General features: G+C 48.2%; 2 protein-coding genes across 2 annotated transcripts in view; both read right to left on the bottom strand.

Annotated features, from left to right (window-relative positions):
* Window positions 1-6,053, bottom strand: part of sepsecs (Sep (O-phosphoserine) tRNA:Sec (selenocysteine) tRNA synthase) — a 21,662-nt gene extending 15,609 nt beyond the window's left edge. Inside the window, exons 1-4 of the mRNA XM_062516884.1 lie at window positions 5,537-6,053; window positions 5,047-5,201; window positions 4,709-4,827; window positions 4,368-4,526 (exon numbers count right to left, since the gene is read on the bottom strand). Coding sequence (XP_062372868.1) covers window positions 4,368-4,526; window positions 4,709-4,827; window positions 5,047-5,201; window positions 5,537-5,650 — 547 coding nt within the window. The 5' untranslated portion in view covers window positions 5,651-6,053. The remainder of the gene's footprint in view (window positions 1-4,367; window positions 4,527-4,708; window positions 4,828-5,046; window positions 5,202-5,536) is intronic.
* Window positions 6,054-7,425: 1,372 nt separating this feature from the next.
* The window catches only part of aco1 (aconitase 1, soluble), a 33,513-nt gene continuing 25,938 nt past the window's right edge, over window positions 7,426-15,000 (bottom strand). Inside the window, 3 exon segments of the mRNA XM_062517065.1 lie at window positions 7,426-10,355; window positions 11,076-11,261; window positions 14,910-15,000. The exon segment at window positions 14,910-15,000 is cut by the window's right edge and continues 32 nt beyond it. Coding sequence (XP_062373049.1) covers window positions 10,239-10,355; window positions 11,076-11,261; window positions 14,910-15,000 — 394 coding nt within the window. The 3' untranslated portion in view covers window positions 7,426-10,238.

Here is a 15,000-nt window from a genome sequence, read left to right as displayed (position 1 = left end):
CGTGTGTGTGTGTGTGTGTGTGTGTGTGTGTGTGTGTACCTGCGGTGACCATAGCCTTAAAGCAGCTCTTCTGGTCGATGCGAGGCCACAGGATGTAACGTGTGTGTGTGTGTGTGTGTGTGTGTGTGTGTGTGTACCTGCGGTGACCATAGCCTTAAAGCAGCTCTTCTGGTCGATGCGAGGCCACAGGATGTAGTGTGTGTGTGTGTGTGTGTGTGTGTGTGTGTGTGTACCTGCGGTGACCATAGCCTTAAAGCAGCTCTTCTGGTCGATGCGAGGCCACAGGATGTAGTGTGTGTGTGTGTGTGTGTGTGTGTGTGTGTGTGTACCTGCGGTGACCATAGCCTTAAAGCAGCTCTTCTGGTCGATGCGTGTGTGTGTGTGTGTGTGTGTGTGTACCTGCGGTGACCATAGCCTTAAAGCAGCTCTTCTGGTCGATGCGAGGCCACAGGATGTAACGTGTGTGTGTGTGTGTGTGTGTGTGTGTGTGTGTGTGTGTGTGTACCTGCGGTGACCATAGCCTTAAAGAAGCTCTTCTGGTCGATGCGAGGCCACAGGATGTAGTGTGTGTGTGTGTGTGTGTGTGTGTGTGTGTGTGTGTGTACCTGCGGTGACCATAGCCTTAAAGCAGCTCTTCTGGTCGATGCGAGGCCACAGGATGTAACGTGTGTGTGTGTGTGTGTGTGTGTGTGTGTGTGTGTGTGTGTGTACCTGCGGTGACCATAGCCTTAAAGCAGCTCTTCTGGTCGATGCGAGGCCACAGGATGTAGTGTGTGTGTGTGTGTGTGTGTGTGTGTGTGTGTGTGTGTACCTGCGGTGACCATAGCCTTAAAGCAGCTCTTCTGGTCGATGCGAGGCCACAGGATGTAGTGTGTGTGTGTGTGTGTGTGTGTGTGTGTGTGTGTGTGTGTACCTGCGGTGACCATAGCCTTAAAGCAGCTCTTCTGGTCGATGCGAGGCCACAGGATGTAACGTGTGTGTGTGTGTGTGTGTGTGTGTGTGTGTGTGTGTGTGTGTGTGTGTACCTGCGGTGACCATAGCCTTAAAGCAGCTCTTCTGGTCGATGCGAGGCCACAGGATGTAACGTGTGTGTGTGTGTGTGTGTGTGTGTGTGTGTGTGTGTGTGTGTACCTGCGGTGACCATAGCCTTAAAGCAGCTCTTCTGGTCGATGCGAGGCCACAGGATGTAGTGTGTGTGTGTGTGTGTGTGTGTGTGTGTGTGTGTGTACCTGCGGTGACCATAGCCTTAAAGCAGCTCTTCTGGTCGATGCGTGGCCACAGGATGTAACGTGTGTGTGTGTGTGTGTGTGTGTGTGTGTGTGTGTGTGTGTGTGTGTGTACCTGCGGTGACCATAGCCTTAAAGCAGCTCTTCTGGTCGATGCGAGGCCACAGGATGTAGTGTGTGTGTGTGTGTGTGTGTGTGTGTGTGTGTGTGTGTACCTGCGGTGACCATAGCCTTAAAGCAGCTCTTCTGGTCGATGCGAGGCCACAGGATGTAACGTGTGTGTGTGCGTGTGTGTGTGTGTGTGTGTGTGTGTGTGTGTGTGTACCTGCGGTGACCATAGCCTTAAAGCAGCTCTTCTGGTCGATGCGAGGCCACAGGATGTAACGTGTGTGTGTGTGTGTGTGTGTGTGTGTGTGTGTGTGTGTGTGTGTGTACCTGCGGTGACCATAGCCTTAAAGCAGCTCTTCTGGTCGATGCGAGGCCACAGGATGTAGTGTGTGTGTGTGTGTGTGTGTGTGTGTGTGTGTGTACCTGCGGTGACCATAGCCTTAAAGCAGCTCTTCTGGTCGATGCGAGGCCACAGGATGTAGTGTGTGTGTGTGTGTGTGTGTGTGTGTGTGTGTGTGTGTACCTGCGGTGACCATAGCCTTAAAGCAGCTCTTCTGGTCGATGCGAGGCCACAGGATGTAGTGTGTGTGTGTGTGTGTGTGTGTGTGTGTGTGTGTGTGTACCTGCGGTGACCATAGCCTTAAAGCAGCTCTTCTGGTCGATGCGAGGCCACAGGATGTAACGTGTGTGTGTGTGTGTGTGTGTGTGTGTGTGTGTGTGTGTGTGTGTACCTGCGGTGACCATAGCCTTAAAGCAGCTCTTCTGGTCGATGCGAGGCCACAGGATGTAACGTGTGTGTGTGTGTGTGTGTGTGTGTGTGTGTGTGTGTGTGTGTGTACCTGCGGTGACCATAGCCTTAAAGCAGCTCTTCTGGTCGATGCGAGGCCACAGGATGTAGTGTGTGTGTGTGTGTGTGTGTGTGTGTGTGTGTGTGTACCTGCGGTGACCATAGCCTTAAAGCAGCTCTTCTGGTCGATGCGAGGCCACAGGATGTAGTGTGTGTGTGTGTGTGTGTGTGTGTGTGTGTGTGTGTGTGTGTGTGTACCTGCGGTGACCATAGCCTTAAAGCAGCTCTTCTGGTCGATGCGAGGCCACAGGATGTAACGTGTGTGTGTGTGTGTGTGTGTGTGTGTGTGTGTGTGTGTGTGTACCTGCGGTGACCATAGCCTTAAAGCAGCTCTTCTGGTCGATGCGTGGCCACAGGATGTAGTGTGTGTGTGTGTGTGTGTGTGTGTGTGTGTGTGTGTGTGTGTACCTGCGGTGACCATAGCCTTAAAGCAGCTCTTCTGGTCGATGCGTGTGTGTGTGTGTGTGTGCGTGTGTGTGTGTGTGTGTGTGTGTGTGTGTGTGTGTACCTGCGGTGACCATAGCCTTAAAGCAGCTCTTCTGGTCGATGCGTGTGTGTGTGTGTGTGTGTGTGTGTACCTGCGGTGACCATAGCCTTAAAGCAGCTCTTCTGGTCGATGCGAGGCCACAGGATGTAACGTGTGTGTGTGTGTGTGTGTGTGTGTGTGTGTGTGTGTGTGTGTGTGTACCTGCGGTGACCATAGCCTTAAAGCAGCTCTTCTGGTCGATGCGAGGCCACAGGATGTAACGTGTGTGTGTGTGTGTGTGTGTGTGTGTGTGTGTGTGTGTGTGTGTGTACCTGCGGTGACCATAGCCTTAAAGCAGCTCTTCTGGTCGATGCGAGGCCACAGGATGTAGTGTGTGTGTGTGTGTGTGTGTGTGTGTGTGTGTGTGTACCTGCGGTGACCATAGCCTTAAAGCAGCTCTTCTGGTCGATGCGAGGCCACAGGATGTAACGTGTGTGTGTGTGTGTGTGTGTGTGTGTGTGTGTGTACCTGCGGTGACCATAGCCTTAAAGCAGCTCTTCTGGTCGATGCGAGGCCACAGGATGTAACGTGTGTGTGTGTGTGTGTGTGTGTGTGTGTGTGTGTGTGTGTGTGTGTGTGTACCTGCGGTGACCATAGCCTTAAAGCAGCTCTTCTGGTCGATGCGAGGCCACAGGATGTAACGTGTGTGTGTGTGTGTGTGTGTGTGTGTGTGTGTGTGTGTGTGTGTGTGTGTGTACCTGCGGTGACCATAGCCTTAAAGCAGCTCTTCTGGTCGATGCGAGGCCACAGGATGTAACGTGTGTGTGTGTGTGTGTGTGTGTGTGTGTGTGTGTGTGTGTGTGTACCTGCGGTGACCATAGCCTTAAAGCAGCTCTTCTGGTCGATGCGAGGCCACAGGATGTAACGTGTGTGTGTGTGTGTGTGTGTGTGTGTGTGTGTGTGTGTGTGTGTACCTGCGGTGACCATAGCCTTAAAGCAGCTCTTCTGGTCGATGCGAGGCCACAGGATGTAGTGTGTGTGTGTGTGTGTGTGTGTGTGTGTGTGTGTGTGTGTGTGTGTACCTGCGGTGACCATAGCCTTAAAGCAGCTCTTCTGGTCGATGCGAGGCCACAGGATGTAGTGTGTGTGTGTGTGTGTGTGTGTGTGTGTGTGTGTGTACCTGCGGTGACCATAGCCTTAAAGCAGCTCTTCTGGTCGATGCGAGGCCACAGGATGTAACGTGTGTGTGTGTGTGTGTGTGTGTGTGTGTGTGTGTGTGTGTGTGTGTGTGTACCTGCGGTGACCATAGCCTTAAAGCAGCTCTTCTGGTCGATGCGTGGCCACAGGATGTAGCGTGTGTGTGTGTGTGTGTGTGTGTGTGTGTGTATGTGTGTGTGTACCTGCGGTGACCATAGCCTTAAAGCAGCTCTTCTGGTCGATGCGTGGCCACAGGATGTAGTGTGTGTGTGTGTGTGTGTGTGTGTGTGTGTGTGTGTGTGTGTGTGTGTGTGTGTGTACCTGCGGTGACCATAGCCTTAAAGCAGCTCTTCTGGTCGATGCGAGGCCACAGGATGTAACGTGTGTGTGTGTGTGTGTGTGTGTGTGTGTGTGTGTACCTGCGGTGACCATAGCCTTAAAGCAGCTCTTCTGGTCGATGCGAGGCCACAGGATGTAACGTGTACGTGTGTGTGTGTGTGTGTGTGTGTGTGTGTGTGTGTACCTGCGGTGACCATAGCCTTAAAGCAGCTCTTCTGGTCGATGCGAGGCCACAGGATGTAACGAGCTCCCGGGCGTCGGTGCCTCAGCGTCAGGAAACACAGAGTCAGGCTCATCCCTGTCGCCATGGGAACCACAAAACAGCTGGAGGCACTCCGCACACCTGAAAACACAAGCGCGCACACACACACACACACACACACACACACACACACACACACACACACACCTGTGTTAGCTCAACATGATTCTGAGTGTGAGTGAGTGTGTGTGTGTGTGTGAGTGTGTGTGTGTAATACAGACAGACAGAGAAGAGGTGTGTGTGTGTGTGTGTGTGTGTCACACCTGTCTGCCTGATGATGTCCAGCACCACTGAGTTGGTCAGCTTGTTGAGCAGGCTGGAGCCGGCAGCCTTGGGCTGGACGGCAGCGATGTCCCCCGATCGCCCGATGCCATGGATGAGTCTGAAGAACACACACACACACACACACACACACACACACACACACACACACACACACACACATTGTAGGCTGCAGTAGGTCTACTCCTGTATAAGACGCCTTGCGCTAGTGTTGCCATAGTAACCCATACTAATGTGACATAACTAGACTGCAGTATTGTAGCCCTGCTGTGGTACCCGGACCCCCCCGCCCCCCCTCCTTCCCCCGGACCCCGGTCACCTGTAGTGTCTCCGCGCTACCAGACCGGACGCGACTCGGCCCTCGCGCTCGCCGACCCCGCAGTTGCCCAGGAAGTTGTTGCTGTCCATGACGGCCAGCTCGCTCAGCAGCAGCTCCACCGTGCTCTCGCGCCAGCCCTCCTCCGGACACTTGCCCTGCCGGACACACGCGCACACCACACGGGCGGGTCACCGATGGACTAGTGCGGTCTATGCACGGGACGTGCAGGCTAGCACTCGCTACGGTCCATATGTTCGTGACATGATGGGTGTCATCGGGTCCCTTTCCACAGCTGTATCAATGAAGCACATGCAGTATAGCCTACGTGTACTCATGATCTAAGTGCTTCTCTTCAGCTGCGGAAAGGGACCTGATGACACCTGTGTAGATTGACAGCGCACCGTCCGTTAAACTTGAAGCCATGTACAGCCAATACGGTCAGTAACCAACGTTACTGGCCTTGTGTGTCGGCTGAGAAAAGACTGTTTACCTGCTCCAGCAGAATCCTGATCAGCTGCTCGTGCCCGCGCCGCGCCTGGGAGCCCTGTCGCACATATGAAGAGGACACGATCTTCTCACTCAGAGAGAAATTATCGCTGTTCATGTTCGCGTTGGTCTGGTCTTGCTCAGCTGCCCGAGATCTTGTTGAGACAGTAGGCTAACTTTTTCGAAGTGACTAAGGTTAGCAGATGACGTTATGGCTCCTCTCCACGGCTAACTTCATGCAAAACTACGTGGCGTAACTAGGCCACGGAGTTATGGTTATATTACCCGCAAAAACAATCCACAGGAACTACGTGCTGAAAAGGAAAATCAAATCAGGTACTATGCAGCATCAGAGCTATGCATCAGAGCCGTGCAGCATGTACTCTCCAGACAATGCGCACTCTTCCGTGTTGGTCTGACGTCATGTGATATTGTCCTTCAAAATAAAAGTTATAGTTCGGGTTATTTCAAGTTAAATGTCTATTATGGCCCTTATGCGCTGTGGTGCTGCTGTGTATCTGGCCCTAATATGATTCAGCTGCAGTGTGTGTGTGTGTGTGTGTGTGTGCTTGTTTTACCGGATTGAGTAAGTTTGCTAGACACAGAACTTCACTGTGTGTGTGAGTGTGTCTTAACAGGTTGAGTCTGCAAGAGGCCAAGCTGCAGTGCGTGCGTGTGTGTGTGTGTGTGTGTGTGTGTGTGTGTGTGTGTGTGTGTGTGCTTGTGCTTGTTTTACCGGATTGAGTAAGTTTGCTAGACACAGAACTTCACTGTGTGTGTGAGTGTGTCTTAACAGGTTGAGTCTGCAAGAGGCCAAGCTTCAGTGCGTGTGTGTGCAGTGTTGGGAAGGTTACTTTTGTAATGCATTCTACTATTACTGAATACATGAGCTAAAAGTGAGTATCCCATTTGGAATAGTTTGGAACGTATTATTTTCCAAGGAGGCACCTATCAATGTGATGCAACAGCAACCTGCCCCAACACCAGTTATAGCTCATAGTGGATATCAGGAAGTCTAACGCTATTCACACACCCTCAACACCAGTTATAGCTCATAGTGGATATCAGGAAGTCTAACGCTATTCACACACCCTCAACACCAGTTATAGCTCATAGTGGATATCAGGAAGTCTAACGCTATTCACACACCCTCAACACCAGTTATAGCTCATAGTGGATATCAGGAAGTCTAACGCTATTCACACACCCTCAACACCAGTTATAGCTCATAGTGGATATCAGGAAGTCTAACGCTATTCACACACCCTCTGCTTCCTCAACAGGATTGAGCACACAGACGTATGGTTTTTATTATTATTATTATTATTATTATTATAGAAAAGCACAAGACTAGCAGGACAGGCCTGTATGATATACTCAGGGTAATCTAAACAGTGGAGAACATTTGTGTTCACACACACACACACACACACACACATACTCAGACATGGATAACCTAAACAAACGGAGTATATTTGTGTTCACACACACACACACACACACACTCGGACATGGATAACCTAAACAACAGAGTACATTTGTGTTCACACACACACACACACACACACTCAGACATGGATAACCTAAACAATGGAACATTTGTGTTCAGTTCACCCCTGACAGACAGCTACACTGAATTAAATAATAAATGAATCCGTTCTTAAATGAGAATCCTACCTTTCCTGAAGACAGGTTTGATCCATTGGCTCAGTCAGTCATAAACCTGCTTGACCTGTGGCCGAGGGAGAGGTGGACTTGTGTGGTCAGAAGTGAACTGCTATCTGAATTCTGATGCCAGTGGCCCTGAGATAATGACATGAACTGTGTTTGATCAGCAGCAGTCCTCATGACTACTGATACACGACGAAAGAACACGCTTTTGTCCAAAACAACTCAATCAAAGATGTTTATGCTTCATTCATAGCACACGCTTTTGTCCAAAACAACATACAATCAATAAACATTATTGTAACATTAAAATGAACAGTTTATAGTAGTCGTATGGCCAGGAAAATAAACACTTACAACAATTATGACAAAGACTAATTAGTAATTAACAGAATAATAATATTCATAAACCTCAACTCTGTCAGCAAAATGTATTTGTTAGAAACAAGTAGGCTGCTTTCATTTTTCTGTGACTGCATTATCCAAGAATATTCTACATTACATTACATCACTCTCTCACATAAAAACTCTGTCAACAATTGTGTTGAGATGCATTAATTGAATATCTTTATTTGATTAAAAGGTAAATCAACAGGGCATTCAGAGCAATAATTAAGCACATAATTAATAAGGAGCAGTATTAAGAGAGCTGGCGTAGTTATTTATGAAGGGTGATGCTTGGCCTGCGGCTGGAGGGGAGTAGATGGGTTTCTGGCGCCCTCTGTCTGCGCTGATTGGATGTGCGTAGAACACATCATTTCAGTGTGTGCCTGCGTGTGTGTGTGTGTGTGTGTGTGTGTGTGTGTGTGTGTGTGTGTGTGTGTGTGTCTGTGTGTGTGTGTGTGTGTGTGTCTGTGTGTGTGTGTGTGTGTGTGTGTGTGTGTGTGTGTGTGTGTGTGTCTGTGTGTGTGTGTGTGTGTGTGTGTGTGTGTGTGTGTGTGTGTGGCGAACTGATGCTCTCATCTCAGATGTTTTGGCTGCATTTGTACACATCATCTCGGATCAGAGAGGGAGTCTGCTGTTTCACACAGCATGTCCAGCTCAATTTTATGTGTGTGTGTGTGTGTGTGTAGACAGAGTAGGTGAAGAAAGAGGGAGGGAAGGACACACACGCACACACACACACACACACACACACACACACACCTCTTCTTTGAGTGCTCTCGGAGTCTAACGCTGGATAGGCCAGTAGGCACTTGTGGAAATATTCAGAAAAATGTGGAAATATTCCCTATAAGACTATACACACACACACAGACACACACACACACACACACACACACACACACAGACTTCCCTATAAGACTATATTGAGCACAGTACTGACTACACCTCCTAGTCCTAACTTAACCATCACAGACAACACAGATATGGAATAATACTCATGTGCACGCACACACACACACACACACACCAGATATGGAATATTACACACACACACACACACACACACATACACACACACCAGATATGGAATATTACACACACACACACAGAATATTACACATTGTAATACAAAGACCTCTACTATGCCATGATTATTACACGTATAAGTATTTCATTACTTATTCATTCATTTAAGTGCGTGTGTGTGTGTGTGTGTGTATGCGACATTGCGACATGGTGGGCATGTGTGAGTGTGTGTGTGTGCGTATTGTAATATAAAGACCTATCTATTATATTATCATCATTATTACATAAGTATTTAATTACCTATTCATTTATTTAGGTGTGTGTGTGTGTGTGTGTGTGTGTGTGTGTGTGTGTGTATGCGACATGGTGTGCATGTGTGAGTGTGCATGTGTGAGTGTGTGAGTGTGTGTGTGAGTGTGTGTGTGTTGTTATTCCATGTACAGCACATTAGCTGACTCCTGTGGAATGACAACCTAATTGGAGACAAGGCCCAAGTCCCGCCTACTGGCTAAATGCTGATTGGGTGTCCCACACTGGTCTACATTAAAACAACGACTTGATTGGTTGCCCTGCGGGGGGTGGGCTGAAGAGAGCCCCGCCTCCTCTGCATTTTAGTGCAGCCAATGAGACTGGGCAGGAAGTGCTACAGAGCCACCACAGCGACCAACCAGAGCAAGCCGTAAACACATAAACGAAAGAGACAAGATTTGTGCGTTTGAGTTTGGCGGAGCAGTAAAATCAACCGAAGCAAGCGGCAAATAAACGAAAGAGACATGATTTGTGGTAAATAAAGGACACAGACATGATTTGTGGTAAATAAAGGACACAGACATGATTTGTGCGTTTGCGTTTGGCGGAGCAGTAAAACTTTAGCGAGTAACCTTTAGCCTTCGGACGACATTCTGATGGAGCCTTGGGCTTCACGTTCGCCAACGGAGTCAAGGCCAGCCAATAAGGGCACTGCTGCCCCCCAGACTGGCCTGTGATTGGACCAGGGCGTGGTCTAGACGCACCTGTGATGTTGGCGACCGCTGAGGTAGGATTAGATTATTTTCGGCCGTGTTAGCGGGCTCTGTTAGCGGGCTCTGCTAGCGAGCTCTGCTAGCAACCGTATGGAGCTGTGAGTGGCAACACTAGATTAGCTGGTCATTTAAAAACACGTTAAAAGAGTTCCTTGCGCTAGTGAAGCAGGGGCAACACTAAACAAACAAACAAACAAACGATACACACACACACACGCACACACACACACACACACACACACACACGCTGGGGGAAACAGAAACGTACAGTTGAGATCAGAAGGCCGTCTGCTCCTAAACAACCACAACAGAAGAAGACAGAGCTAACGAGGACAGAATGGTAGAGTTTCCATGGCAACAGAAGAAGACAGAGCTAACAGAGGACAGAATGGTAGAGTTTCCATGGCAACAGAAGAAGACAGAGCTAACGAGGACAGAATGGTAGAGTTTCCATGGCAACAGAAGAAGATAGAGCTAACGAGGACAGAATGGTAGAGTTTCCATGGCAACAGAAGAAGACACAACTAGCAGAGGACAGAACAGCTGGGTCTCCGTGGGGAGGGCGTGTGCGTTTAGTTTGGCCTGTCTTCTCTCAGGTCCTCTCTACTCGGCGGACATCTTGCGGATCATGTAGTTGAGGATGCCACCGTGGTGGTAGTAGGTGAGCTCCACATCCGTGTCGAAGCGCATCCGCACCTGGAACGCCTTCCCAGTGTCCAGCTGCAGGGAAGACACACACCAACGGGCTTTAGTACTGTGTGTGTGTGTGTGTGTGTGTGTGTGTGTGTGTGTACCTTGATGTCCACTAGCATGCGTGGCGTGAGCTGCGCTGGGATGACCACAGTGTAGCGCTCCTGGCCTGTGTGTGTGTGTGTGTGTGTGTGTGTGTGTGTGTGTGTGTACCTTGATGTCCACTAGCATGCGTGGTGTGAGCTGTGGGGGGATGACCACAGTGTAGCGCTCCTGGCCTGTGTGTGTGTGTGTGTGTGTGTGTGTGTGTGTGTGTGTGTACCTTGATGTCCACTAGCATGCGTGGTGTGAGCTGTGGGGGGATGACCACAGTGTAGCGCTCCTGGCCTGTGTGTGTGTGTGTGTGTGTGTGTGTGTGTGTATGTGTGTGTGTACCTTGATGTCCACTAGCATGCGTGGCGTGAGCTGCGCTGGGATGACCACAGTGTAGCGCTCCTGGCCTGTGTGTGTGTGTGTGTGTGTGTGTGTGTGTGTACCTTGATGTCCACTAGCATGCGTGGCGTGAGCTGCGCTGGGATGACCACAGTGTAGCGCTCCTGGCCTGTGTGTGTGTGTGTGTGTGTGTGTGTGTGTGTATGTGTGTGTGTACCTTGATGTCCACTAGCATGCGTGGCGTGAGCTGCGCTGGGATGACCACAGTGTAGCGCTCCTGGCCTGTGTGTGTGTGTGTGTGTGTGTGTGTGTGTGTACCTTGATGTCCACTAGCATGCGTGGCGTGAGCTGCTCTGGGATGACCACAGTGTAGCGCTCCTGGCCGGTCAGGCCCAGGCTGTCGGCCGTGTCTCCAGGGAGATACTCCAGCGGCATGATCCCCATGCCAACCAGGTTGCTACGGTGAATCCGCTCGTAGCTCTCCGCCAACACTGCCTTGATGCCCTGAGGACACACACACACGCACATTACACACACACACACACACATATACACAAGAACACACACAAGAACACACACACACACAGAGAATCAGAATCAGCCTTGATGCCCTGAGGGAGGAGGGGCAGAGGACAGGTGACCTTTGACCTTTGTGAGGTCACAAGCATCTCTGACATCACCACAGTATAAAAACACTCATGCAATAATACTGTGTGTTGACCACACACACTCATGCAATAATACTGTGTTGACCACACACACACACTCATGCAATAACACTGTGTGTTAGGGATGCAACGGTTTTCAATAATTTATTGAACCGTTCGGTTTGGCCTGTTCGGTTCAATAGACTCACCTAAACCGCAATATTTCGGTATACGCGACATTAAACTTTTTTATTTAATACAAGGTTATTGCGCGCGCGTAGCCTGGGAGCGATAGAGAGGAGTGCTTAGGACCCGGGGGATGAGTTTTCTCTGACTGTTCAGCTTGCCTCTCGTCAACCTTGCAACAACCAATCAGAATTTTACTGAATTTCCCAAGAGCCAATAAGCGCGTTGAAATGCAAATGAAGGAGTCATGTGAGAAGAAACAAACTTTACCGGCGGCTGCATGATCATGGCGACATTTGAAGTAGCCCACGAACAAGGCAAAAAGACCGTCAGTAAACAAAGCACAGTGTGCATTGCAAGCACTGCAGGTAACACATCCAACATGTCGGCCCACTTGCGCCTTCATCACCCGGCTGTAACCTTAAGTGGAGCAGCACGGAGAGTTAGTTTGCCACCGAAAACCCAACCATCCATTGCTGCAGCCTTTCGACAACAATATTCCTATAATTCCCAAAGACATAACGAATACGACGGCGTATTAGGGCCACGTATATATACTTTGTAAAGACGCAAATTTGCCACTTTAGAAGGTCGAAAATTTGCCACATTATAAAGTCTGTGTGTAACAGTGTAACCGGTGGTTTCTGCCCTGTGTTGATTGCTCGCTAGAGTAGCCTAAGAAAGCGTGACGCCGACACAGCTGAGTGTATTCTCTTTTTGATAGTTTACTGGAAAATAGTGTAGGGATGGGAGGTTATAGGAGATGGGGAGGCTGACATGTCATTCCAAACTCGGGTCATTGATTTTCCTGACGTTGTACATGCTAGGCTACGGGCAGCGGGAGGTGTCCACTCGAAAAACAATAAACTCACTGCTAAATCAGTCAATCGCTCGTCCACTCGTCAATCACACAACTCTCTCGCACACACACGCACGCACACACACACACACACACACACGACAGGAGACACAGGGGAAACAGACACTTTGTGAAGTGGCAAATTTGCCACTTTCTTCTCGGAATATTGCCCCCCCCCCCTCCCTGACAACAGGTTGCAATAATGTTCATTTCATTGTTCTAATATTTTTAATGCTGCACTGCACTTTTGTCTATGTTTACATTTTTTACGTTCATAAAAGAGGACAGGGCAGGCACTCCCAAATCAAATATCCATTTGAAACTACACATAATACTACCTCACCAATTATTTTGAGAAGATTTTCAGAATTGTTCACTACTTTTTTGAGGGTGTATAACAGTTAAGTATTTTCTTTAAATGTGTGAAGAACAGTGAGTTTATTAACCCTTATGTTGTCCTTGGGGTCAATTTGACCCCAAGCAGTGTTTAACATCATAAAATATATGGTTCACTTTTTTTGTTTTGCTTCAAGTTTCATGACTTTTCCTTATTTGAAGGGTACAACAGAGTAAACATGAAATTTGCACAAAAATATGTTTCCAATGTCCTGTAAAAAAAATAGTTACGTTGGTGGTATTGGGGTCAATTTGACCCCATTTTTATGAAACATGATGAAAATGAATATTTGACAAATTATGGATATTATTATTGTAATAGTATGAGAACATGTAGCTATTATCATTATTTCATATACAAGTACATATTACATATAAGTTATTTTGGCAGGTCTGAAAAAGTCCAAAAAGTCAGCCTTTGGGCTGTTGACACTGGATTGGCCATATTGCCAGTCAGGGTTCCAGGGTTCATAAAGGGGTGTGGGGGGGTGGGATTGTTTTGTAGGGCTTTTGATAGTGGTTATTACACTCTTGTTAAAGGGATAATCCGGAGTGAAATGCACTTTAGATCAATTTTTCGGACTATTGGGAGTACATACGTTGAGTTGACACCAAAATCATGTCATTCGGATGTATTTTGAGAAAGTTCGAGCTCACCGTTTTTAGCCAAAACTCGTTAGCCTGGAGGTGACTCGGGCATGTCATTTCGCCGCTACAAAACGCTATTTTTATACCTCTTCTACTGTTCCAAACAACACTACACTTACGTGGTAGTGAGTGGAGGGTCCCTAAAGCCAAACCGAAGTATCCCCACGTCTTTATGTGGTCGGATAGAGAGTCCAGAATGAATTTAATCGAGTCAGTACCTTTCCGGAAATGTCGCTGTTGCAGCTAGCAACGTTTTCACAACACTTTACTAACATTTCCGGAAAGGTACGGACTCGATTAAATTCATTCTGGACTCTCTATCCGACCACATAAAGACGTGCGGATACTTCGGTTTGGCTTTAGGGAACCTCTACTCACTACCACGTAAGTGTAGTGTTGTTTGGAACAGTAGAAGAGGTATAAAAATAGCGTTTTGTAGCGGCGAAAGGACACGCCCCGGTCACTTCCAGGCTAACGAGTTTTGGCTAAAAACGGTGAGCGCGAACTTTCTCAAAATACATCCGAATGACATGATTTTGGTGTCAACTCAACGTATGTACTCCCAATAGTCCGAAAAATTGATCTAAAATGCATTTCACTCCGGATTATCCCTTTAAGTACCTACCACCAAAAAAAAATTGGGTAAAAAAAATAATTTTAATCATTTTTGAGAGTTTTTTGTAGCTGGGGTCAAATTGACCCCAAGGACAACGAACGTCGTAAGATTTTAGGACAACATGAGGGTTAAATAAATAACTACACATTACTTTATGCTGCACTGCACTATGGATAACATTGCCTGTTTATGACAGAAGGCAATGATGGTGTTCTTTTCTTTTAATACATTTTTGTGATTCTGCTTCATCTGTGTCAGGCTATGCATTTAATATTTTCTCTGCAAGTGTAAGTAGAAGCACATTGTTGATTTGAAATAGAAAAGGCAAATATAGCCTCCTGTATGCTAGAGCCAAGATAATATTGATGTATTGAAACCGAACCGTTACCGTGGCCCAAAAACCGTGATACAAACCGAACCGTGGCAAAACTGTACCGTTGCATCCCTACTGTGTGTTGACCACACACACTCATGGAGTAATACTGTGTGTTGACACAAACAATGCTGTGACAATGATGCTTATTTGTAAACTGTTCATTAGAATTCAAATGGATGAGGATGTGATAGCATTAATGAAAGGAGAGAGAAAGAAAGCAAAAGAGAGACAGAGAGAAAACACAGACGGATGAGAGTATCTGAGCTCCACACTGCACTGTGACAGACAAGAGAACAGCAGCAGGAGGACATTCTCTCAACCAGATTCAGGCATGAGACTTTGATTCAGGCATGTGAAGGGGCAGCCCCAGCCCAGAGACTTTGATTCAGGCATGTGAAGGGGCAGCCCAGCCCGGGGTCCTCACCAGCAGGAAGGGTCCTTTGGCGGCCCAGTCTCTGGAGCTCCCGGAGCCGTACTCCTTCCCAGCAAGCACCAGGAGAGGGTGGCCATCCTTC

Source organism: Sardina pilchardus, chromosome 16, assembly GCF_963854185.1.
Source record: "Sardina pilchardus chromosome 16, fSarPil1.1, whole genome shotgun sequence".
Taxonomy (NCBI): domain Eukaryota; kingdom Metazoa; phylum Chordata; class Actinopteri; order Clupeiformes; family Clupeidae; genus Sardina; species Sardina pilchardus.
The sequence above is the reverse complement of the archived record's forward strand: the minus strand, read 5'-3'. Positions and strand labels throughout refer to the sequence as shown.